This window comes from Oreochromis niloticus, linkage group LG20 (genome assembly GCF_001858045.2).
Source record: "Oreochromis niloticus isolate F11D_XX linkage group LG20, O_niloticus_UMD_NMBU, whole genome shotgun sequence".
Classification (NCBI taxonomy): Eukaryota; Metazoa; Chordata; class Actinopteri; order Cichliformes; family Cichlidae; genus Oreochromis; species Oreochromis niloticus.
Genome location: NC_031984.2, coordinates 3,578,920 through 3,604,463, shown reverse-complemented (window position 1 = coordinate 3,604,463; position 25,544 = coordinate 3,578,920). Strand labels below are relative to the sequence as shown.

At 40.1% G+C, this 25,544-nt stretch overlaps 1 protein-coding gene across 4 annotated transcripts in view; it reads left to right on the top strand.

The window, feature by feature from the left end:
- kcnd1 (potassium voltage-gated channel, Shal-related subfamily, member 1) overlaps positions 1–25,544 on the top strand; it is a 72,854-nt gene that overhangs the window by 18,861 nt on the left and 28,449 nt on the right. For all 4 annotated transcript variants that reach the window (XM_003445966.5, XM_019350211.2, XM_005477838.3 and 1 more), the window contains one exon: positions 8,858–9,570. In XM_003445966.5, the coding sequence (XP_003446014.1) occupies positions 8,858–9,570 (713 nt within the window). The remainder of the gene's footprint in view (positions 1–8,857; positions 9,571–25,544) is intronic.

Genomic DNA, 25,544 nt, shown 5'->3' with positions numbered 1-25,544 from the left:
GCATCACAAATGAGAACCCACTTATTCACAGATTGGTATTCATCAAGTTAAAAAGATAAATTGGATTTTGTCCCGTTATGAACAACAGAGGACACATTTTCAGTTGTCATCAGTCACATTATTGCTTTTCAGGTTTGTCAAATTGGTCCTAATGGTGTATGCAGTAATCTTTGCCACTGTCTACAATCAAGGAAATAAATGAGGTAATAATAGCCTGCTGAACCATCAGGTGTAGTAGGACGTCTACTAACCACATCTAATTGGGTAATAACGTCTAATAATGGCCATTTAACATTCTGAATAGTGCGATATGAGCAATCCTTATAGACGAAAGTGAGATTTTGGATTAAAAACCCCAAAATGTTGCATATTCTTGCCCAATGACTCCATCGAGCCTCTGGGCTTCATTACAGCTCTAACAGTCCAAATGATGAGGGCAGCAGGTTTCAGCTTTATGTTCTTTTAACTGCAGTCCTTTCAGACGACTTTATAATGCCTGCATCATTTGTAGTGTACTTATGTGGACGCTGTGACCTTTGACCTTATATCTCTTTCTAATGGTTGACTCTAATGCTGGTTATTCTGCTTCTGCACTCATTAAGTCTCCCTGGAGGGGAACATCATCAGCCAAACGCCTAAAGAGTAAAAACATTGATGGATCTGAGGGGAATGAATAACCAGGGCTGCTCTCAAACCCCATTATCAAACTTCGACTCATTAAAACAGCGGTGATGAGCCCTCTGAAACGGCAGCAGCCCAAATACAATCTGATTTGCCTTTTTATTGCTCCTGATTTTGGAAAGCTCCTTACAACGGCTTTCTGTAGGGGATTTCTTTAACGAGCCTTAAACAAGTCTCTTTGTTCCCTGCCCACTCTCAGCACAACAGATCACCTTCAGAGCTTTTTTTCCCTTTTATTAGCCTTGTCTGCACAGACTTTATTTTTATATCCCCGTTTTTATAGCTGACCCATTCACTGACTCATGAATGAGTAATTGTTCATTTCCTCTTATTTGGCAGATCTGATCATTTCCACAAATGTTGATTCAGCTCTAAAAATTCTGGTATCTAAATTTTATTTTTTTAGTCCTTCAGTCCACAAATTCTGTTCTCGTGTTTGATATTTACTGACATTTGCTTGTTTACGATCGTGGCTCAAGAGTTGGGAGTTCGCCTTGTAATCGGAAGGTTGCCAGTACGAGCCCCAGCTTGGACAGTCTCGGTTGTTGTGTCCTTGGGCAAGACACTTCACCCGTTGCCTACTGGTGGTGGTCAGAGGGCCCGGTGGCGCCAGTGTCCGGCAGCCTCGCCTCTGTCAGTGCGCCCCAGGGTGGCTGTGGCTACAACGTAGCTTGCCATCACCAGTGTGTGAATGTGTGTGTGAATGGGTGAATGACTGGTTGTGTAAAGCGCTTTGGGGTCCTTAGGGACTAGAAAAGCACTATACAAATACAGGCCATTTACCATTAAATCTCCTTCTAGATCAAACTGTAGAAGCTGCTTGCTGCTTTAAATTTTACTTGTCTTGCTAAAAGCTTTCAGGAATACCAGCAGCAGGTGTTAGAGAGAGAAACAGTGATACATTTAATGCAAAATGATGTAAAAACTGACCTTGTTTTGTTAAAATCTGAAATCATCTCTATAAAAATATATTCCTGTCATCAGTCTTTGTTTATTTTTAACTGGACAAACATCTTCAGAAAGTTGAGGGTAAACATGAATCTCATCCCAGCCAGGGGCGGATCTAGAGAAACTTTCTTAGGGTGGCATGAGGGTGGCAAAGAAATCAAATGGGGTGGCAAAATCAAAGCCTTTTTTTTCAAACACATATGCAGGTGGTTACATATGGTTAAAATAATTCAAATGCAGTAAGTATACACGTTTTTCATATAAATATAGTCTATAACTTAATTATTGTCTGTAGCCCACATAATTACACACTTTAGTTACATAAAACATGTGACTGTGAAGGTTCTCAGTCATCCAGGTCATCGTAGTCAAAGGAGTTTGCAAAGAAAAGCGTCTGGACTTCTTTGAGTTGCTTGAAGACGTTGCGTTGCGTTCATAAAGTCAGCAAAGAGGCACAGAAAAGAAGATCAGACACCAGCGAGGGAGGATAAGAAAGACAGACGCAACAACATTGTCATCCCCTATGTAGCCGGTGTATCTGAGAAACTCAGGAGAGTTTTCTCCAAGCACGACATCCCAGTGTACTTCAGACCCAGCAACACACTCAGACACAAACTGGTTCACCCGAAAGACAAAACTCCAAAACACAGACTGAACAACGTGGTGTATGCTGTACAGTGCAGCGAGGAATGCCCAGACCTCTACATTGGAGAGACCAAACAGCCACTTCACAAGCGCATGGCACAACATAGAAGAGCCACCTCCACAGGACAAGACTCAGCAGTCCACTTGCATCTTAAGGATAAAGGTCACTCTTTCGAGGATGCCAATGTTCACATATTGGACAGAGAGGACAGATGGTTTGAAAGAGGAGTGAAAGAGGCCATCTATGTCCACTGTGAGCGACCATCTTTGAACAGAGGTGGTGGTTTACGACATCAACTGTCTGCCATCTATAATCCAGTTTTGAGTTCCCTCCCCAGACGCCTTAACGCCCACTCACATCCTGGGCCATCTGACCTCAGGAAATCACATGATAGGGTGGGGCCAGGTTTCACAATGAGCTCACCCGAAACCCTGGCTGATTAGGTCCCACACCCGCTTTCACACCTTGGCGCATGTGATTAGAGGATCACCAGGGGGTCCTTTGTCCCTCCTTGGGGGGATACTCCCACTGGGTTTAAATCTGGGACTCTCGGCCATTTGACCTTAGAACTGAAGAAGCTTCTCGGATGAGAGGTGAAACGTCTTCAAGCAACTCAAAGAAGTCCAGACGCTTTTCTTTGCAAACTCCTTTGACATAAAACATGTGAGTTTTGAGTTCATGTACTGTATAGCCTGTATAATAAATAAATATGTAGCCCAGTAAGTATAAAATCCAGAAAGCTACACAACATGGGGCGGTTCATTTACAAACACACGTCTAACTTAAGTTTCACACTGTTTTTTGTTAGAAAACAATCACATTGTTACAGCTTAAATTACACAAAATGTCAGAAATCTGCACTGTCATGAACAAAAATTTAAACCTAATTTTTCATGATTTGTTGGATTAACCCTCCGAGGGCCAAGATATAACCGGCCATTTTTGACTCTTTTTGAGTTTACGTTCAACCATTTAAAAATATTACTAAAACTAAAATGAGAGAAAAATCAGGTTTCGCAATAAGATGCCCCACAAATGATGTGTGCCAGTAAAAAAAAGTTTGTCCACCAAAAGACAGAGGAGAACAGCACAGGGAGAAACCTGCAGGCCTGACAACAGCAGGTGTATCACTCCGCTGGTTTTCTACTTAGTGACAGTGTTTACGTTGCAAATGTGCCTTTGTGACATTCATTAGTGCCCTCACTGACACACATGCAAAACAACGACTACACAACAGAACAACTACACAAGACAACACAACACACTAAGTATACACTCCACACTAAACGTCACAAATCTCCCACATCTAAAAACTCTCTCGCTCTCTCACACTCGCTCGCTCTGTCTCGCGGCCGTTACCGTCACTCCCAAAACTCTCCCCTCTTCCTAAACAACCAAATCCCACATGTTGACATTTTTTTTAATTGGTCGACATGATACATTTTTCCACCGATAGGAAAGAGGTGGCTTTTTTCCTTTCTTTACTGTTTTCGCGCTGTCCTTAGAAAACGCTTAACACACACACACACACACACACAAAAACGTGACGACAGTATTTAGAAAAAAGCGTGGCTTATATATATTATCACAAGTCTGGATCTACTAGCCTGTATTTAAAATTTAAAAACTTTGAAGTCCGAACTTTCCATGTGGGCTGAAACAGAGACTCAGCGTGGCTGCAGCTTGTTGCTATGTCAGCTTAAAGTCATGTGATTTGGAGGTGCAGTGTGTCCGTGGACCACAGAGGGTTAATAACACTCACCTTCCTTCCATTTCCAGAGTGTAACATCCAACCACCTGTGTAAAAAGCGAAATTCCCATGGTGTTGTTCAAAATGTGCTCTGGCACAATCATAAACATCGCTTGCTACTGAAAACAAGAAAAAAGCCGGTCCTGCTATGGGCTGAACCATTTGTTAATGGTGGAGGGGGGGAACACTATGCAATATATTTAGTTTTAGCATTTATATTCACTGTTGACTGTAACTATGCTCAAACTGTTAATGCTATCTTATTTTAATAAACAACACTGTCATATGCAAAACTGGGGTGGCACTTGGGGTGGCAAGGGATCATTGCCACCCTTCTAGATCCGTCCCTGATCCCAGCACTGGGCGAAAAGCAAAGTTCACCCTTCTGCTCCATCTCAAGCTGGATGAGTCAGATTCTCCACAGGGCATCTGGCTTTTATCCTGTCTTCCTTCTCTCACGCCAACCAATCACAGCAGATGGCCCCGCCCCTCCCTGAGCCTGGTTCTGCCGGAGGTTTCTTCCTGTTAAAAGGGAGTTTTTCCTTCCCACTGTCGCCAAAGTGATTGCTCATAGGGGGTCATATGATTGTTGGATTTCTCTCTGTATGTATCATTGTAGGATCTACCTTACAATTATTGTTGTGATTCGGCGCTGTATAAATAAAATTTAATTTAATTTTCTAATAATTTTTACCTTTATGATGTCGAACCATGCCCCTTCTTTGAATTATTGTGGTTCAATATCAAAGCAGATAACTGAGCACTCACTTGTAGCACATTTATAAATGATTAAACTCCATTAGCCTTACAAGAAACCACCAATTGATCTAAAACCACATAGCATTATTCCCAAACGTTATGGAAAAGACAGCTGTGTGACCAAAGTTATTGCAACAGTGACCAACCTGCTTGCTTTTCACGTGGCTCCTTTAAAGACGGGGACCAGGTGTGAGATTATTCGCAGTGAGTTCCTGTCTTCAAACCAACTTTGGGGGGTCAAGACAGCAATAACACAGGGATAAGAAGAGTCAGCCTGCCATAACTTTTCATGCATTGTTGTATGAAGCCTGGGGTGGACTGGTCACCAATGAACCGTGCAGATTCCACATATCAGGCATGACTCTCTCAGCCACAGACTAGGCCGAATGTAAACAGAGTAAAGTACTTACTGTAAGTGAAAGTTTTAGGCGTGTGTTTCTCAGCTGGAGAGCAGAGAGTTGCTTTATTACAAACTATTCCTCTTTATAAGCCTTAAATTTATGTGTTGCAGCTAACATCATGTACTCTGTGTAAAACACAAAATGTTATTTCAGTCAGATCCTGAGCCATCTGTGCGTTAATGCTGTTATTGTTCCATGTGCCTAAATGCATGCAATGCTTTGGGATTTTCTGCACTGTGTAAAACTGAATCGGAGTTTTGCACCATGGTTGCAGTCTCACAAGCTATAGTTCAAAAGCCTTGTTATGTCTGAAAAAGTATGTGTGCTTGGTTTGTTGGCTTTGTTGGCCACTGATGGTGCAGCTGCTGTGGTCGGCTGATAGAGAGGAACAGTCACACGCACGAGTGAAAACATCAACCATAACCTGACCGTCATTCATAAATTAGAACTTGCAGCCTATGATGGGTCATTTTCATATCTTTATTAACGCTCAGACTCTGAAGGTTTGCTGTTGATTTCATCGAGCAAAACAAGACGCCCCCTTCCTGTATGGAGGTTCAGAGAGGTGTTTAAAAAACCCCAAAGTGATGCTCTGGAGGAGAGCAGAAAAAAACTCTCATCAAAACAGATGGCTTTCTTAATCATCTACAGTAGTGTAATATTCATTCTTTCTTTAAACTGACAGCTTTTTGTGCTGTTGAATCTGACATTATTTCATATTCAATACCAGAGATGGAGCGTTACTGTAATTGGATTACTTTTTTCAAGTAAGCAGTAAAGTAAGGGATTACTATTGCAAAAAAGTAATTAGTAACAGACGTGATCAACAATGGATAATATGGAGTGTGGGAGAGAGTACGACCATGCAGCGTTTAAGCTTGGAAGTAATCACATTACTTTGAGTTTGATTCCGTAAAAAGTGACAAAACCATTAGTGTCCGCTGTTCACTCTTTGTGGGAAGAAAACTTCTTTCTACAGCAAAAAATTAACTTTCAAATCTGAGTGAGTGCTGAGCACGCTGCCATGAGAATGTGAAATTCACAGAGAAACCCCCAGATCCCCCCACTGACATGACCGCTGTGGCTCCGGGCAAACCTCCACCCGCCCCACTCCTGCTAAACAGGTGACAATAGATTTAAGAGTGACAGGACTCAGTGCTGCTGAATCTTTGATTTTATTTATTTTCTGTTGTGTTTTACTTGCATCTATTTGAAAGAGTGAGTGTAAACACAAAACATTATTTTATTGTATATGCTGGAATATGCAGAAAATAGGTTTAAATGTTAAACACATTTCTTCAAGTCAAAGACAGTTGTATATAATTAAATTTTTTCTTGATGCATAAAGTTAAAAGATTAAAAGTGAAATGTTTTAAAAAAAGACTTTTCATTTGATTGATTTCATTTCATTTTATTTCAATTTTTTATGATGGATTATGCAGAAAAAATAGAATTGGGCTGAAAGGTCTATTGCTTTATTACGTATTCAGGTTGTGTATAATGTTTGTTAAAAGTAACTAAGTAATAAATTAACTAATTATAGTAATCAGTAACGTAACGGGACTTCTTTAACGGACGCAGGATTTAATTCTGGCATGTTAAACCGTCTGTTGTTACATTTGTACTTGAACTATGAGACTGCATCGTAGATATTAATTTGACTAATTATAATGTCGACATTTTGTAACATTCCTCCATCAATCCAATTAGTCCCATGATGAGTTGCCTTTTGACAGACATGTTATGAAATAGTGCCTATGGAGGGAAGTAAAGCAAGAAACATCGATGTTGCTCCGTGTGTGCGCACTGCTGAGAGAAGGCAGGGAGTGATGGCTTATCTCTGTTCTGACCTCTGTGTAGAAATGTTACAAAAAGCCTGAAACACTGGAACCTACTCTGCTCCCTTTAAAAAGGAAAACGTGCATCCTCGTATGTGTCTAGCATTAGTATTCTCCTCCTTCCTCGCGCTGACTCTCTGTTAAGTTCAGTTTACTTCTGCTCTGTTTCAGTAACATATCAGTATTATTGCAGAGCGGGTCTATGTGGGGCTCAGAGTGAGGACTGAGTAAAGAGCAACAGGACAGAGCCAAAGTTTTGGTAATGCACTCACAGCTTCGACCCATCCAGCCGTGCCAATTACGCACTCTTCCTGATCACATCTCTCCCTCTCATCCCAAATAGATGAACGCTCCTAGCAGCAACTGACACACACATAGCAGCACAAAATAAGACATGCTTTTTGTGTTAAATGTACAGCCATTTGCCTAACACAAACATTGGATTTGCGTGTTTTATTATTTGATGGACAGAGGAGTTGCGCTCATCAGCCCAGACTGACTCGGCATGATTATATGTTGGCAAATGATCTATATTTATATATTGGATCTTGATTTATTGCAGACCTTCACCAATCTGTTTTAGAGGGATTGCAGTCAGTGCGAGTAAACCATGTCAAAGTCGTGTCTTCGCCCCAGATTAGGGGAAATGTATTGCATTGTTTATTTGTTATTCATGCATCAGAAAGTATCCAGTAAACTACATTTTTCAGACATAGTTGTGAAAGTTGTCTTCCTCCCCTTACCCCAACTGGCCGTGGCAGATGGCCCCGCCCCTCCCTGAGCCTGGTTCTGCTGGAGGTTTCTTCCTGTTAAAAGGGAGTTTTTCCTTCCCACTGTCACCAGAGTGCTTGCTCATAGGGGGTCATATGATTGTTGGGTTTTCCTCTGTATGTATTATTGTAGGGTCTACCTTACAACATAAAGCACCTTGAGACGAGTGTTGTTGTAATTTGGTGCTGCAGAAATAAAATAAAATTGATTTGAAAGCTATTACAAACTCTAAAACCAAGATAAAAACACCGTAAATATTGGAAAGCATTGCTCTAATTTAATTATTGAGCCAATCATGGGCTATTTCACCAAAGGAGCTCTACTCTGATGCTTCTTTGATTAGAAGTATGCCACATAACTAACCAAAATAATACTTTCTTGTCACTAATATCCCATAGCAATAACTGCAATGACCATGAAAGTGACAACAGAAACAGGTACCTATTAGTTAAAAACATTAGTTAATTACTTTAAAGTATTTCTTCTTCTTTGCCTTCCAAATGGCAGTATTCTGAGGTTCTTTAAATGATATAAGTAAAATATCGCTGAATTGGAGCTTCACCTCATCACAAAATTCATGGTTTACTCTGACTGGTCCACTCCAGAAGCCTGAGCAGGCCTCTTAAGTATCAGCATTAGAAAAGGACAAATAAGTATCTGAAAGGATTTTGTATGACTTCTGTCTGTTGATGTTTTGGCTCAAGGATAGGCTACGAGGGCAGCCCAGCTGCTTGTAGGCAGTTTGAAGTCATAAGGTCTTTCCTTATCTACAGCGTAGGTGTACGAGGGGATTTGTGAAACTCTGTGTGAGCACAGACTTTCAGAAATGGATGGCTGTTGTGCCTGTAATGTGTGTTCACCTGTTCTTCTTTCATAGTAAATGGACCTAGAGTTTGTATTTTTATCTGTCCTCTGAAAAATTCTTTCTACATGAGAAGAAACCTGATCTCATCACAAATTACAGACAGTTGTTACAGAATCCCTTTGTTTTTGCTCAGCCACATCAGGCACTTAATGTAAGCGACACTAAAGTTTTTCTTTTCCATTCCCCTTTCCTGTGAAGGAATACAGAGACAGGAAAAAAGAGAACCAGGAGCGTCTGGCAGAGGACACAGAGGCCAACGAGTCGATGGACGCCCCACTTCCTCCTGACAGCACCCCCAGGGAGCGTCTGTGGCGAGCCTTTGAGAACCCCCACACCTCCACCATGGCGCTCGTCTTTTACTATGTCACCGGCTTCTTCATTGCTGTGTCAGTAATCGCCAACGTGGTGGAGACGGTGCCCTGCCGGCCTCCAGAGGGCAGAATTAAGGACCTTCCCTGTGGGGAGAAATATCAGCTGGCCTTCTTCTGCATGGACACGGCCTGCGTGCTCATCTTCACCTTCGAGTACTTGATGCGCCTGTTCGCCGCGCCCAGCCGCTGCAAGTTCATGCGCTCCGTGATGTCTGTGATTGACGTAGTGGCTATAATGCCATACTACATTGGCCTGGTGATGCCCGAGAACGAGGACGTGAGCGGCGCCTTCGTCACCCTCCGGGTTTTCCGCGTCTTCCGGATCTTCAAGTTCTCACGTCACTCACAGGGTTTGAGGATTTTGGGCTACACGCTCAAGAGCTGCGCCTCCGAGCTCGGCTTCCTGCTCTTCTCCCTCACCATGGCCATCATCATCTTCGCCACCGTCATGTTCTACGCCGAGAAGGGCACCAAAGGCTCCACCTTCACTTCCATCCCGGCCTCCTTCTGGTACACCATCGTCACCATGACGACCCTGGGGTGGGTAAACATCAGTTCAGTGTTGTGTGTTTGCTGGCCTGATGTGTAACAGATTTTTATCCTGCTACTGATGACTGTACACCTGTTAAGATCGTCCCCATGGCAACCTTGGCATGCTCAGTTTCCGTAAACACTCTGTTTCATGTCGGGACATGGACATGTCCTCATTATTAGTTATGGAAGACAGTTTTACTGTCCATCATGAAAAGAGATGAAATGTGTGCGTTGCGTGTGTGTCTGTGTGTGTTTGCTTCCCACTCATTGCTTGTTGAGTACGGTGGTGCATCTTCACCCTGCTGCCGCCTACACTCATCACCGCTGCCATGTGGATGGAGTTTGAATGTGTGTGTTTCTGTGTGTGTGTGTCTTCACCCTGCAGCTCTTCAGCCCTGATCTATTATCTGCTGTTCAAAGAGCCTTTGGAAACATCAGAAATAGAGCGTGAGTCAGGAATCTGCCATAAGCTCAGAGCGAGCCGATCATACTGCTTTTTAACAACACACATTCAGCGCGTCTTCTCTATACGACTCTTTACACCTACCTGTCTGTGAATGGAGAGAAAGAGAGTTCAAAAGGTGTGAATGGGAAAGTGTGAATTCCCGCGAATGACTCAAACTGCTCAGTATTGTAGTAAACAATCAGCAGTGTTACAATGTACAGAGTTGAAACACTGACTTATTTGGGTGAATGAAAATAAAAGGTTTTTATGTTTTTTTTCCTCCAGCACAATGCTGGCTATTAAAATCCTGCACTTTGCATTGCATGCAGTTCCAACAAGTTGGCTGAATCTGACTCCTGCAGTCTGCAGGGTGTACTACAAAACAAGATTAATGGGTTTAGATGGTTCTATAAAGCTTAAAGTCACATAAATGATGTTTTGGGAATTTTGTAATCTCACGTGTTTTGCTGCCACCTCTGGGATGAAAACACGGGTGTACATAAGTTTCGCAGATAGTGCAGAGGGAGCAGTTTGAAAAGATTACATTTTCTCTAGAAACAAAACTCCTTTGCTTCCAGGTTTGACTTATTCTCCTCTCATACCAGCGCTGATGTAGCTGGTTTGCCTGGGTGGCACACCCATCGTTCACAAGCATACCGCAGAAGGTACTCATGCCCTAAGCACCGGTATTATTGCTATGGAGCTGTGTCGACGTCACCATTGGTGTGCAAAGTGACCAATAATACTGTGGCCCTAACACAGCACCAATTAGGGGAAAAAAAACTCTTCCATTAAAATTAGTATCACTTTGATTGTACAACAAACTAATGCAGTTTCCACATCTCCTTTATAGGACAGAAAGCTTTAATGCTCAAACGCATTCAGTTTAAAGTTTCAGAGCTCTGATGTGAAGCCATCACATTAGAAATAAACAGCAGCACTTAGCGCTCACTCAACATTAAAATAATTAACTCAAATTAAAATGTTCTGTGGGCTGAAACATTAACCCCTACAAAACACATCTTAAGAGAGGCTCACTTTGGGTTATGACTGGCTATAACCCAAAAGGACATCTTGTACATAATGAGGTTTGCAAGCAGCTATAGGAAAACAGGAGCATGTGCAGGTCATGTGGTATCCATATTAGTTGACTGGTGATGCGCAAAGTGATCATCAGTCAGTCTATTCTTAGTGGTCCTCTGTGTGGAGGACTGTGGCCACCATCCACCCCAGCCTCCATCTGCTAACAGATACAATTCACAAATACATTTTAATGGAATTATTTGACAAATTACATGGCTTGATGTGTGGCGCTGAAGAAGTGTTGTCTAGTTTACGGTTTTAACTCCTAACCAAGCTTGTTAACTGATTACTTAGTACTCCACCATGTCACTTAAATATAGTCACTTCTGGCTCCAATTCATATTCCCCAAAGCAAGAGAGAGGAGAACAATTTTGGAAAAAACCCAAAACACATGCACTTCTCCTCTCCTCTTTTTTTCCTCTCCTCTCCTCTCCTCTCCTCTCCTCTCCTCTCCTCTCCTCTCCTCTCCTCTGTCTCCAGGTCCATTAGTTATCAGCAGGGAGAGGCTGGCCTCTAAATGGATTCTGCAGGCAGCAAAACATAACCAGGGCTTTAACCTCCTCCCTCTTTCCTTCATTTCTTCTCCTCCTTCTGTGTTTCTACACCCTTGTAGGGAGTATTCCTTTCTTTCCTTCGCTTCGTTACTGTTTTCCTTCCCTTTGGCTTCACACCAGAAAACATGCGTGCTAACAGAATAAATAAAACTGCACTGTGATTGATGAATTGCCTCAATGGCCCAAATATTGACCTGTGGAAATCAGGTCAGCAGTCACCAGCCTCTTCAAATCTCTTCTTTAAAAATCTTCTCTGATGTTTGATGTTCATAAATTAAGTAGAAAAAAAATTAATAAAGCTGTCAAAATAAAAATGAAATTCGATATTGGAAATGATGGACATCATTTCCTCGGAGCTTTGGAGCAGAGTGACCCAGAGTTAGCATCTGTGGTTGTATGAAGGCCCCATTAATGCTGAACAGTATGGACACATTTTCATCTGAGTGGTAAATACGTTGACTCATTATCTGCTGGTTTGTGTTCAAGCACTGAAGCCAATGCAGAAGCACCTTAAAGCTGCATTCTTTCCAAAGACCAGCAGGGGGCGACTGCTGTGGTTGCAAGAAGAAGTCCAATTAGAGAAATCCTGCCTCAGCAAATGCTTTTCTAATGAGTCTATGGACTCATTCAGTAGCTTCAAATCTACTGACTATATGATTACTACATGATTATAATCTGATATATTATGATACTCACTGGAATCAAAAAGAAGGATAAAGCGAGATATTAGGGCTAGCCTGCTGTGTGGCTCATGACTCACAACTATTGGCCCTTTCCACTCGTTTTTAGGGTTTTCCAGGGTTCTCCATTCTTGTGTTGTTTGTGTTGCATACATATGACATTATGGGACTTAAGACCACGTTGCTATAATGACTCCAAGAACGTTGAACTGGTACTCAGTTGTAATGGAAAACAACTGAAACCAAGTAGAATCAAATCGAATAGGTACTAGTGGTAAAGAGACGTGACGACCACGCTTTCAAAACAAAAAGATGGTGACGGCTCGAAGCTTCACAGCAGTGGGTGATGCCAGGATGTCAATGGCCATCTTTTATATACAGTTGCGTACAGTGTTCCCTGAGTTGCTGGAAAGAATAAGAATAAGAATCCTTACTTATGTGTTTCAAACAACGAAATTTCGTTTGGTAGCTCTCGGCACAGCAGAGAAGAAGCACCCTTTTTACATACTGAGGTATATACTATACATGCATATATACACAGAGAACCACACATTTTATATCTATGTACACACAGAAGAAAGACACTATAAAAAGCAGCACTATAAAAAAATTGAATGCGCCCTATCCATACGTGCAGGTGTGCAGAATAAATATGTGCAAAAAGTCACAGCATTGAAATGGATTTCACAGCTCTGAGGAAGAAGTCGTCTCCCAGTCTGGTGCTGCGTGTCTTTATGTTTCAATACAGCTTTTCAGTAGGAAGCAGTTTAAACAGTCATATAAACAGGAAACATACATTTCACCCGTTCAATATAGATGCTGAAGTACATTAACCTAAAAACAGATGAATGATGGGAAAATGATCACCAGGGACATGAACGTTATTTCTCATATTTTTGGTGTTGTCTGATTTTTAAATGAAGGCTTTTTGTAGCATGATAGACTTTCAGAGACTTTCAAATGCAGGGTGAATTTTGATTTTCAGCTGGGATTTTAAACCTTTTTCTCTACGTACAGTCCTCCGCTCTTTCATCTTCTTCTTTTCTTTACATCCCCGGCATATCACTCTTCTTTTTTATCTCTCATTGCTTCTCTTCCTCCTTTCCCTCTCCGGCTTGTTTCTTGTCTGTGGTCCAATCTGCTCATTTGTTTCTCTTTGTTCAGTTTGTTATCACTGTTTTTCATCGCGCTGCTTTTATTGCTTTGCTCCTGTGTTTTATCACTGCGCAAATAAACTGGAAGTGAAATCATAAACCCATTGCAGCCCGTCCAGAAGCAATATATGTGAGGGGAAACATAATCTGCTGGAGCTCATTCAGAGAGCTGTTGCCAGGAAAATGTGCACACTGTTTGTGTCTGGACTTCAGATAATCCACACTTTCCTTCAGGTGGTCTGATAAAAAGCATTTAAATGGAACAATTAATAGTTGACCTCACTGGGGAAACACTCTATTCATCTGTTGATGAGCTGAAATTATCTCATTAAGATTTTCTTCTACCGTTCAGGTGGAAATTAAAGAGTGGCCACAACACAGAAACTAGACTAGAATACAAACAGAACACATTTGTATCGAGGACTCTCCAGTGCAGTTTTAAATATAAAAAATAAATCATTTAGGAGATGTTTTTTCAGAAGCAAAAAACGTTTAAAAAGACAAACTAAAAGGGGGTTCAATGTCCCACCTCAGTGTTGGATCAGTTAATATGTAGACGATGTTGGAGTAGCTCATCCAAGGTTTTTCTTTGTTTTCGTTTTCTTTCTAAAAACATTTCTACCAACATAAAACTTTTTAAATTTCATAGTTTTGCATATGAAAGAAATATTATTCGAGCATTTGTACAAAGAGATATAGCTAAAAGAGAGTCACCTATTTGCTTATTAGGTGAGTTTGTGCAAAATCATTTTAATTTTAATCCAGTTCATTTTTCGCCACTCAGGCCCTGGTTGGTTTCTGGGAAAACACACTGGTTGTTAGTACGGGTCCAACACACATTTATGGCCCTCGGGAGGTTAATCCAACCATTGCTTCATGTGAAACACATTAGACAAAGACAAGCGTATAAGAGCAACTTTATTACCCCCTCTGTATACTTCAGCTGTACAGAGTTTGTACTGCTGCAGAGCACTTTACCATCGGTATTATTTATAGGAACGAGATAGGAAGCAGCCATTTCCTCTGAGGAACAGGATGTATATGAGCCTGAGAGCAAGAGCAGCACTGGCCTTATAAAACAGCCTGGATGGAATTATAGGCCATCTCAACACATGGCATACACTGTTAATGTTTTAATAGAGAGGAAGAGGTGTGGAGACAAACAGAACTCCAAGTAGAAGAAAATGAAAAAATTCTAATCAGAGTCCAAAAAAATCCTTCTGCTAACAGGCTGGGATATAAAATGGCCACGGGCGCGGGCTGGTTGTTCCGAGACTTATGGCACCGTGTGTTTGAGAGCCTTTAAATATTTAATGTTTGAAAGTCGCTAAAGTGACACCCAAGTGAAAATAAGCAGCCACAAACGGATTGAAATAACCAATGATTTCACTAGTTCAGAAAATATTGTTGGCACATGTGGTTGATTTCTCACCTCCAGTACTTTGCCGTTCCTGGAGATCCAAAGTTGTTCAGATGTGCAGTTCTCATTTTTTAACTGTTGGAAATTTTCAGTAGGATTTTAGAAATAGACTGGATTCTTGAATGTTATAATGTATCCAAGACAAGATTCTGAAAACAGATTCAAAGAGGGATTCTTGAATACTGTAATGCTTGAGGCGAGATTTTAGAATCTGAATCTTTGGCAAGATTTTGAGACACTGCAAAGGATTCGAGGCAAAAGTCTTAATTTAACCAATGACTGTGACATTTACATTTTTGGATGAGAACTTGCCTAAAGATACTTAGCAAAGTGAAGAATGTACAGAGAACCACGCAATGTTCCTTTCACCTGCCTTTAAAGAGATGGTTGAAGATTTGACTTTATATTTTATGTAAGAATAAAGCAGTGGTTTCTGATGTTTTATTAGGTAAGAGTTCATGACAGTATTACACCAATGTTGGTTTCTGAAAACCGCCTGAACAAATAACATTTGCCTTTTTTTTAATCTTACAGAAGATTAATTAAGCTTTCTCCTGTGTGAGAGAGACACAGAGAAAAACAGAGGAGGGAATCATGTGAGCACCACGGTAGGGGATTTGCTGATCTATGTGACCTTACATCTATCCTATCTTACTGGGCTGTGATGGAGTAAGAACTCCACCAGAGATCCATAACGGGGGAGAAATCAACTGCTGTCTCCTTGGCGGAGAGCTTTGAGGGCCACAGTGTGACACCGATCAATAACCTGCGATCGATCGACTCCTGGCAGCAACTGTAATGAGTCTCTGATCTACGCTGTTCTAGATCTATGCAGGGAGTTTAAGTGAAGGGCAGCAGATCTAGAAGTCCAGATGAGTGCTGGATACATTAAATGACAATTACTCGGAGGCTGTTCATTTTTCTTTGGTTTCAAATTCACACAGACTAGATTGATGCTTTTCCTTTTAATGAGTCGTAAGCCTCTCAAAGTATTTTCATTTTGGACGTTTTTTCTAAATTGTCATTTTAAAAAGAGCAGCTTTCTTGTTAATGCATTAATTCCATGACAAAAATAGTTATTACTAAGTCTTCTATATATTAGCACATCAATCCAGTTTCCCTACTCTAGTTAAATTTTCATGAATGACACTTTAGTCCAGTTTTTGTGTTCACTTTTCCAAAAGTTAAATTTTTATTGTTCTTACCCATATAATTTTCCTCAGTGCCATTTTAATACAGCTTTCCTCAGCAACTTTTATGGTGCAGGTTCCTAGTTTAAATATTTCAGTAAATTAACTGATTTGACTGTCGTAATGTTTTCTTTTATCTCTCCTGTGAACAGTTTTTCATTTTTATGATGTCATGATAATAATAAGCTTGATTAGTTATATACGACTGATTTATTACACCTTAAATCAACTTTTATTCTGCCACGGTGCAATGAGAAAGTGAGTCCGCATAGCTCCCCTCTGTGCGTGTTATGTAACAGGTTACACTGGTATAAGGTGCTCCATTCAGACAGTGTCGGAGCAGCAGCATGACATTTACCACAGGTCATTATGTAACATGATAATTATCAGGTGGTACTAATCAGAGTATGCTAATTGAGACATTTTTGTAATGTGGAGGTGCACACAGCAATAAGTGTTCATGAATGACTCCAGCAGGCATCTCCAGCCTAATATTCAGAGACATTGTTAGCTGTGATGTGCAAATGCAACAGCCCCAGTGCAAAAACATTTCAGCCAGTTCTCAGTTTGCTTTTTACAAAATGAAATAAAGAAAAATAAATGAGATCAGAGTTTGGTGTGACCAGTTTCCTTTAGAACTGAACCAGTTCTCTTTAGTACACCTGCACACCATTTTTTAAGCTAGTTGGCAGGTAGGTCACTCAGCAACGTACACATCTTCAGTGGATTTAGGCCGTCTCTTTCTCTTTTTATTTCTTTATATAATCCCAAATGACTCCATGGTTTTGAGAGTGACATACTTGTTTTAGACTGGTTTCAGACTTTGAACCGTTTTTGCTCTGGATGTTTGAACACTTTCAGATCTTGTTTTGGACATGCTCCAAAAGTTGTTTTTAGGATGTTTTCAGCTTGTTTTGGATTGTGTCTGGATTTGACTTTTGCTTGGTTTTCAAGTTGGCTTATATAATGAATGTATATAATGGTTATAGAATGGATTTTGAATATTTTAAGACTGGTTTAGACTAGTTTCAGAAGTGGTTTCTAACTTGATTTTGAAGTAGTGTAGATACTTTCAAGCAGTTTAGGCTGGTTTTAGACCAGTTTTGGACTAAACGTTGGGTTAGTTCTGCAATAGTCTCTATAATATCCCAAATATTAGCATAGTACCTTAGCATTAGCATAGTGCAAATTAGATGATGTGTAAAATGGCTCCTTATAGCTGTACAAACTGTTTTCTTATGATATTCATTTTTTAAACACCTGATTCTGTTAGACATTTTTAGGCAGGATCATCTTTTATTGTGAAATCAGTGACCTTTGTAGCTGCAGTGTGTGTAATGATGTTAATATTTATTCATGTAGCAACACTGAACACATTTTCCTCCACCTTCTTCACATTCACAGAAAACACTCACCATATGGGCCAAATGCTACAACCACAATCTGCTGCACATACATATAGATAGTGTAGTTTTAAACTAATATATCACTTAAAGGCAAAATTCTCTCAAACCAATGAAGTAGAAAAAATAGAAGGATATCTATAATGTCTCATAATAGAAATATTTAATTTCCCAGAATTATTTTTCATGTTAATCAGTTGTAGAATATAATATGACAAAATATAGCTTCTAGCCTAGACCTCAGACTAAAATAAAACCTGAACAATCATTCAACCCCCTGTATCGACTGAAATGTCCTTACAAGTTCAACAACCTTCACTGGTCCTCACCGAGATACATAAGCATGTGCACACACTCGGGCTCTTCCCTTCAACAAGCACTACCAGGAATTTATTGCAAAATGTAATTAAGGATTTGATTCTTTACTTTTACCCCAGAGACATGCACACACACACACACACACACACACACACACACACACACACACACCGTTCACAGTGTCCTTCAACATGGCAAGAAAGTAATTTATCTTGTTGCTTTGTGATTAGGAAATCCTCGTTTCATCACAAATCCCCTGACACGGACGAACACACACACACACACACACGCACACACACACACACACACACACACACACACACACACACACACACACACACAAGAGTGTGTGCTCTTTTTACTAATGTTATGGGGACATAAATCTATTTATATTGAGACACTGTGAGGACCCATCAGCATAATGGACTATAATTTATAAAACTAGTATGAAGACTTGGTTTAAGGTCAGGGTAAGTCTCCAGGTAATGAATGCACTTTAAGTCAGTGTCGTCTGAACTGTTTCTGTATTACTCATGTTCCTTGGGGACCTGAATACCTTTACACAGCTGCACTGTGGGTGGGGACTTAACTTCCCTCTGGGGACAAAATAGTGTTTTTATCAACTCAAGTTGGGGTCTAATTTTTGGGTCTTTTAAACTTTTGTTTCTGTTGTCCAATGTAGATGATAATTAACTCTTAGGTTTCTTTCTCTTTTCAGATAAAAAGAGAGCACAAATTCTGACTAAATTACACGACTCACAACATCAATATTTGCATCTCATGTTGTACCATTATTCTACCAAGTTTCTTTACCCCTGAGCCATAAATGAAAGGTTGACCCTGCCGGGTGGGCGGTGTGTACACCCAAGTTTGGGAATGCAATAACTCGAGAATTGATATCATAGGTTTATCTACTATGAGGCTGAGGGGTACCACTGACTGCTGCCAGTATTTTCTGCTCTATTTTCAGTCACAGTGTGTTAGCATCACTTGTTTTAACAATATATTTACACTTACTTTGTAGTTTCATTTTCAACTGCATTTTTAAGTACTTGGTTAGACTTTGGACAAGGTCATTGTTTGATGTATTGTATGGCCCACCCCTACAATAAACTTCCAAAAACATGTATTTTAGAGCCTAGAAATGCTACAATATAATAATACTACTTCTTGTGCTTAGACCACTTTAGCTGTTAGGCACCTGATTAAAGCGTGAAGTCAAGACTTGGTTTAATTTCCTTATTGTGTTAGGATGTCTCTGAGAAATGAATGTGAGTAAATGCCGTGTTCTCTGAAATGTGAGTGTGTGAGTGCTTCTATTTTACAGGGTTATAAATACACAGAGCTATAGTAGGGACTGACTTCCTATTAACGACAAGAAAGTCTCCAGTTCCAAGGTGAAATCCTGTATTTTGGTTTTCCCACCCAGCTGCTGCTGGTCCATTATTATAGAGGGTAACATGTGCCCGTTCAGAGGGTTTAGCATTAACATTCCTAACAACCAACCTTATCCAAAACTTAGACTGCTTAAAAAAAACTGATATTCATATGTCCTCAGTAAAAACTTTAAAATCAGTTCAGAAGAACAGAGGAAATTAAATCTCAGCTCTGAATCTCCCTGTCGACCTCTGCTGCCCTCCCATCATCCTTGCGTCTCCCCCACAGCCTCCAATAAAGCTCGCAGCTATGCCGGTCGTCTGAGGGTCAAAGCTTGTTTCCCTCAGCACAGATTTCACATTAGGCTGATTTACAGACACTGAAGCTACAGTGGGAAGTGTTGGAAGAGAAATAAAGAAGAGCACAGGAAGAGAAGACAAGGATGATATTTAAGCCGTTTGGTGTAATATGAACTATGGATGGCCACTGATATTAGAAAGTGACTAATGACTTTGACAAAGTAAAGCCGTGACACAGTTCAGGAACTATAATCTTTTCCTGCTCTAATCATTTATCACCTGGAGTATCATATTGATTCTGTGTTCTACACTGCTGACTTTATAAACTCCTGTTCAGTGCTAGAAATCTACTTTGGCTTTTTTAGGTGAATCCAAAGAATGCTGAATATATATTTGTGAATGATATGTCAATGTTTTTTATTTTTAAACATCCTTGAAGTGGCCATTAGGGGTCATTAGGAATTCTATCCATCCTTCAAGTTGTTCAAGAACAATTTTAGTAGGCTCTTGGTGTCCTTGAGAAATTAAAAGACTATATGGATCTTGATGCACAACTTTAAAGATGTTCCAGGGTTGTTCACGGGGGTCTTGAGGAACCCCTGTATGTAATTTAGGGGGTTTGAGGTATCTGGGACCTCTTATGAGATATTTTAGTTTTGTTCTAGACTTTCCTGGTGATAATCCAGAAATCAGTAGTGTGAATCCACTAGACCTTAACGCCTTGATATTCTTGTAATCCTTACAGTCATTGATTCCTTAAAAGGATTTTGGATTTTTAAGTAATTAATATTCTTCTAGGCCACTTTCCATTTTTTTTCACATTTTTGTCCTTGCTGAAGTTCTAGATATTCTCAGGGAAGGTTTGTTTGGTGGGGGTCCCAAGTCTGTGGTGTTATGCTGCTAATGAAGTTTCATGTTCTTTACGAAGTTACAATAATCCCTGTTACAGGAGGAATTATGGAAGTTAGATGTTCTTGAAGTTGTTCCAGAAAATCTTGAAGAAATTGTAGAGGAGGTGGTTTCATGAAGGGTCAAGAGATTCTTTTTCCTGTTTTTTTAGTGGACTTTTAAAAATCTCTTTAAGATGTTGGGATGATTTAAATGATTTAAAAGACGGGTGATGGAGCAGTGTCTGTGAAGGGTCTACTCCCACTTACACCTCGTCCCATGTGACCTTAACAGCTCACACGAGGGCAGGGTGGGTCAACAACTCTTAGGAGCACCACCAAGGTGAGTCGTCTTCATCGTGAGCACTTAAGATTCTCAGTGCATGTGACAGACTTCAGGCAGATTTAAAATGCATTCTTGAAGTTGTTCCGGAAGTAGTTTAAGAGATTGAAGGCTCTCCTTACAGAGTTCCAGGTGGTCTGATCTTTCATAAAGATCTTCCAGGGCCTTGATCAGTTCCAGAAGTCGTCATATATAATTAAAATGTAAGGAAGGCCTCCTATAGTTACATTAAAGATGGTTGGAATATCTGGAAGGGATCGTCTTGTCAAAGCATCCTGGAGGTTTGAAACAGGCTTGAGGACAAGATGTAAGACGAGTGTAAAATGTTTCTGTTTACATACAGAGTCAACTCTTCAGTGAAACTGGTGAACACTTCAGCAGATATCTGGCAGCCAGTCAGAGAGCAACATTGTCTTTGTAAAAGCAAACACAATGCTCATGCACACCGGAGTTTATTTATCAATGTGTCATCTTTCTTTCTTTCTCTTTCCTTAGCTTTGCACTTCCCTCCTCCTCTCTCTTCGTGTACAGCTTGTCTAAAACATTTACAATATCATGTGATATTATAATCACGTGCGTGTGTGTGTGTGAGCGAGAGAGAGGGAGAGAGAGAGAGGTATAAATAAACATGGAAATGTAGATTATGCAAAATGAACAAATAAAGCACATTAGAGACGCTCTGAAACAACGTGAGCTTCTTCTCAGCAACAAACACCGATGAGTTAATAACAAGGAGAGGAGTATGCAGGGGGAGGAGGGTAGGTGGGAGAAGGGAGAGAGCGTGGGAGATGTAAATACAGGAGAAAATGAGAGGGCAGAAAATAGGAAGAACGAGGCGTAGAAACAAAGAGAGAGAGGGAGATATAGAAAGAAAGCAAATGATTTTATTCTCCTCTGAACCGACGTAAAGCTCCCCGAGGTCAAAAGAAATGCCCACAAAGAATGATATATTTGTTTTAATCTTAAATAATTGGTTTATTTGAAGTGCCCTTTGCTGTGTGGAAGCTGGCGTGTCCACTCTGTTTATGTGAGAAACCTCCTCGTTAGCAAAAATAAGTTATGTGTCATACAAAAGCAGCTCTCAGAATTATTTTTTTAAACTTGAAAACTACAAATATGTGAAATGAGAAATTTAGAAGTGCTGCATGTGCCTAAAAACAGCAAAACAATAGAAGATCACTGGTTAGTTTGCTAGCACTAAAATAAAGTGCCTTTAGACAACCCACAGATGTGTGTGCATCAGCACTGTGGATTTAGTCACTTCACAGATCTTACTATTATTTAAAATAAGCATGTAGATCCATGCACATAGATCATCAGTGCAATTACATTTCATACATGATAAATCAGAGTTTTGGTAAATAAATGTGAGAATATATGTGCATGCCTGAGTTTTATGATTTTCATTGTACAAGATTAGTTGGTTATTTTTCCAGTACTCCCTAAAAGAAAAGAGAAAAGACAAAACAAAATCAGGAAAATATATATTCATTAGTTTTGTTTACTTAATTACTATGTTTTTGTTTGTTTCATTGTTCGTTCTTTTAAATAGTTCTTTGGTTTGTGTAACCTCTCCGACTCTAATGTCTGCATTTGGGGCCTTAAACTTAAACTCAACATGACTGAACATCTTAAATGAGCTTCACGAACTTGTTTTAATTTTTTATTTTATTTTATTAAAAGATATTTTCCATTTTGTGCTGAAAATTTTGATTGTGTGGATTTTGCTTTGTGGATGACTAAAAAGGCTTTAATTCAATCTCTGTTTATTAAGCTTCTCATGGAGTTTATTGTTGTGTTTTCATGTGATGTTGTACGTCTTGATGCTTTCTCAATCATCCAGGAAAGTAAATCTCCAAAAGTTGATTCTGTTCATCTGGACGTAGCGTTTTGTGGGAGAAACGTTTCGTCACTCATCCACGTGAATCTTGTTTATAAGATTGGGGAAACCTGCAGTCAGCTGAGACTGAAGAAGTCACTTGGATGAGTGAGGAAACGTTTCTCCCACGAAACGCTACGTCCAGATGAACAGAACTTTTGGAGATGTGATGTTGTAGGTTGTTTTTCTTGTTTTTGTTTTATTACCACCATTTTACTTCATGTCTTCTCTTTCAGATCAGTCTTGCAAGATTATTTAAACCTGCAGCTGGGAAGAAAAAGTAAAATCACTTGCCCAATATTTTAAAAGAGTTATACATTTAAACTTCAACACAGCACCTGAAACTAAATAACTTATACCAGAACATGAACAACAGAGCCTATCGATCTATTCCTGGTTGTTCACCTGATGAGTAATTGTTGCTTTTCATGGTTTATTTTATATTTTATGTACCATTTGTCCAAAAGTGAGGACACAGAAACTGTCAGCATGTCTGTTATTTCGGGAGACATTTGCTTGGTTTTATTTTCAGTGTCTAGAGTCTAATAATAGCACTCTACAGCTCACTGCTCACGTGCCGCATCGATTCTCAGTTTATATTTATATTTCAGCTCTAAAATTTCCCAGTGGATTAAAGACTAATCAATATAGGATCACACCATTATCTTGCCAGCACACTGAGGCAAATCTGGGTCAGAACAGAACTCCATAGGTGCTATTATTCTTTTTATTATGCCAGGTAGTGTTTGATACCCAGATAAGGCCTTTAGTCACGTCGATGCCGAGAATTAGGGATGTTCCTGGATTTTTTGGCAGCAGGGATGCTGACGCGCAGTGAGGTTATTGTCAGGACTTCCTGGGGTCCATTATAATGTCTAATGTTTTATTCACATCTAGCTGTTTCATTCGCACAGCTCTTACCTCCTGTCTGTGTGCTGACTCGTCAGCCGTGCTGACACCAACAATCAGAGCAGTGTCGTCAGCAAACATGATGATGGTGCATTCATTTGAGTTGCATTTGGCAGGCATGTTTGGCAGCAGGTCAAACAACTATTACTGTTTTTGTCAGCAGTAAATAGATCAAGAAGTCTAAGTCCAGTGGCCTAACGAGGATGCCTCTCAAACACCAAGCTACAATCAGTCAGGGCCTCCTCCTTTGTGTGGGAGTCTATATTATGCACACACCTGAATGAAATGGCCTGCTCTAAAGGTATTGGCCTTTTCTGATCAGCAATTTCCATAATTTAATCGTAGTTACCTTCTAAAAACCTGCTGAATATATCACAGACATCAACCATGAGGAAGGTCAGAAAACTTCTGCCTGTGGGGGAAAAAGTAAGAAGATTGCTCCTGATCATCACTTTCCCTGCAGGTAGAAAAGAGTCATCACTGAATAACTATGAAAATAAAACTTTAAAACCTTAAATAACATTACTTAAGTCTTACCTAAAATGCTGTAAGCCCTGCATGTATCCAACAGTCAGAATAATTTTCTCTGACAGTCTATTCTCTGTTTGAGCTCATCCTTTGTGACAACTGTGATTCTTGGCTGTTGGACAGATCTTTGTGCCTTCCATGCGTCCCTCTGTTTAGTTTTAGTCCTCATGTCTCAAAGTTCATTGTCTTTTGAGTACTTACTATTTTACTACTTAGTTTTCTTTTGTCTTATTTTGATCTTGTTTTGTGAGTGTCTGCTTCACCCTGATTAGTTTCCGTTGGGTTTGATTGGCACCACCTGTGTCTCTTTCTTACCTGTGTTTATTCTTCTTGTTTTTTCTTTCTATTCGGGCTCTGCCTTTCTTAGGGATTTTATAACGGTAATGTTTTATTATCTGTAATGTTGTTTTTTAAACCTGCCTACATGCCCTGCTCTTGGGACGTCCCTCCCGTACCTTCTGATTTATCCTTGTTTCCCTTTGACCATCACAGGTAAAGATTGGAAAAACACTTGCTAGACTAGCAAAAGGCAGGCAACTTACAATGTACCCCTCTTTTTAAAATATAAAGTTTCTCTTATCAGCTGTCCACTTACTTTTGCTCCCTCTTCCCCACAACATTCGAGCCCAGCTGGTAACTTTTCAACATTAAACACACATCTAATTTTGTTCCAATCTACTCCAAACATAAGATGAGATGCATTCAGCCATGCACAATTTTTTCACTTGTGCCTCAGCACAGTAACTTCCATCCTCATCAATCTCTGAGTCCCATGGACATTTTCTACATTAGTTTGGCTGCAGAATCACAGCAGAGTGGATCGCTGCGGCTTTTGGACTCACTTCCTGTTTTCTGGGTTCCATTTAATTGTTACAACTTTCCCAAACCAAGCCACATATAAACTGCAGTGCTGTCAGACCAGATAATGGTTTTTCATTCTTTCTAACTGAAGATGCATTACGTTGTACTGTTGATGGAGGGCAATTAGAGGAGCTCATTGTATCTATTAATATGAAGCAGATGTTGGTCGTTGCTTAAAGGGCTAAACAAAGTTGTGTCAAAGCACAAGTCATATTCAAGAATCCTCATAAAAACAATGCGTTCACTTGTTCTGAGGCAACACATGGTTTTTAGGTGATGAGTGGAGCCTTTGGGACAGGGTTACACTGGACATGATACCATATCTGGTTTATGATGAATCACTCTGAGGTCTTTATTGTGACATGGTCTGGTGGGACTGAAAGAGGAGGAAGCTGACGTCTCTGTCAGAGTTCGTTTCCTGAAGAAATAAATAAGACGCCATGATGTTAGCGAGCACACCACGTGATGTCACTGTACAGTAGAGTTTGATTCACTTTGATCTGAATGTTGGAACTTGAAGCTTTAGATAACAACACAACCACTCTGATGCTGAAAATAGACTTTCCGTCTTATTTTTGGGATTTCTTTGATTGTAGCTCACCCGTCGTCGGGCATCACGTCTTTGTCTGTTTATTATTTGCTTCCTTTC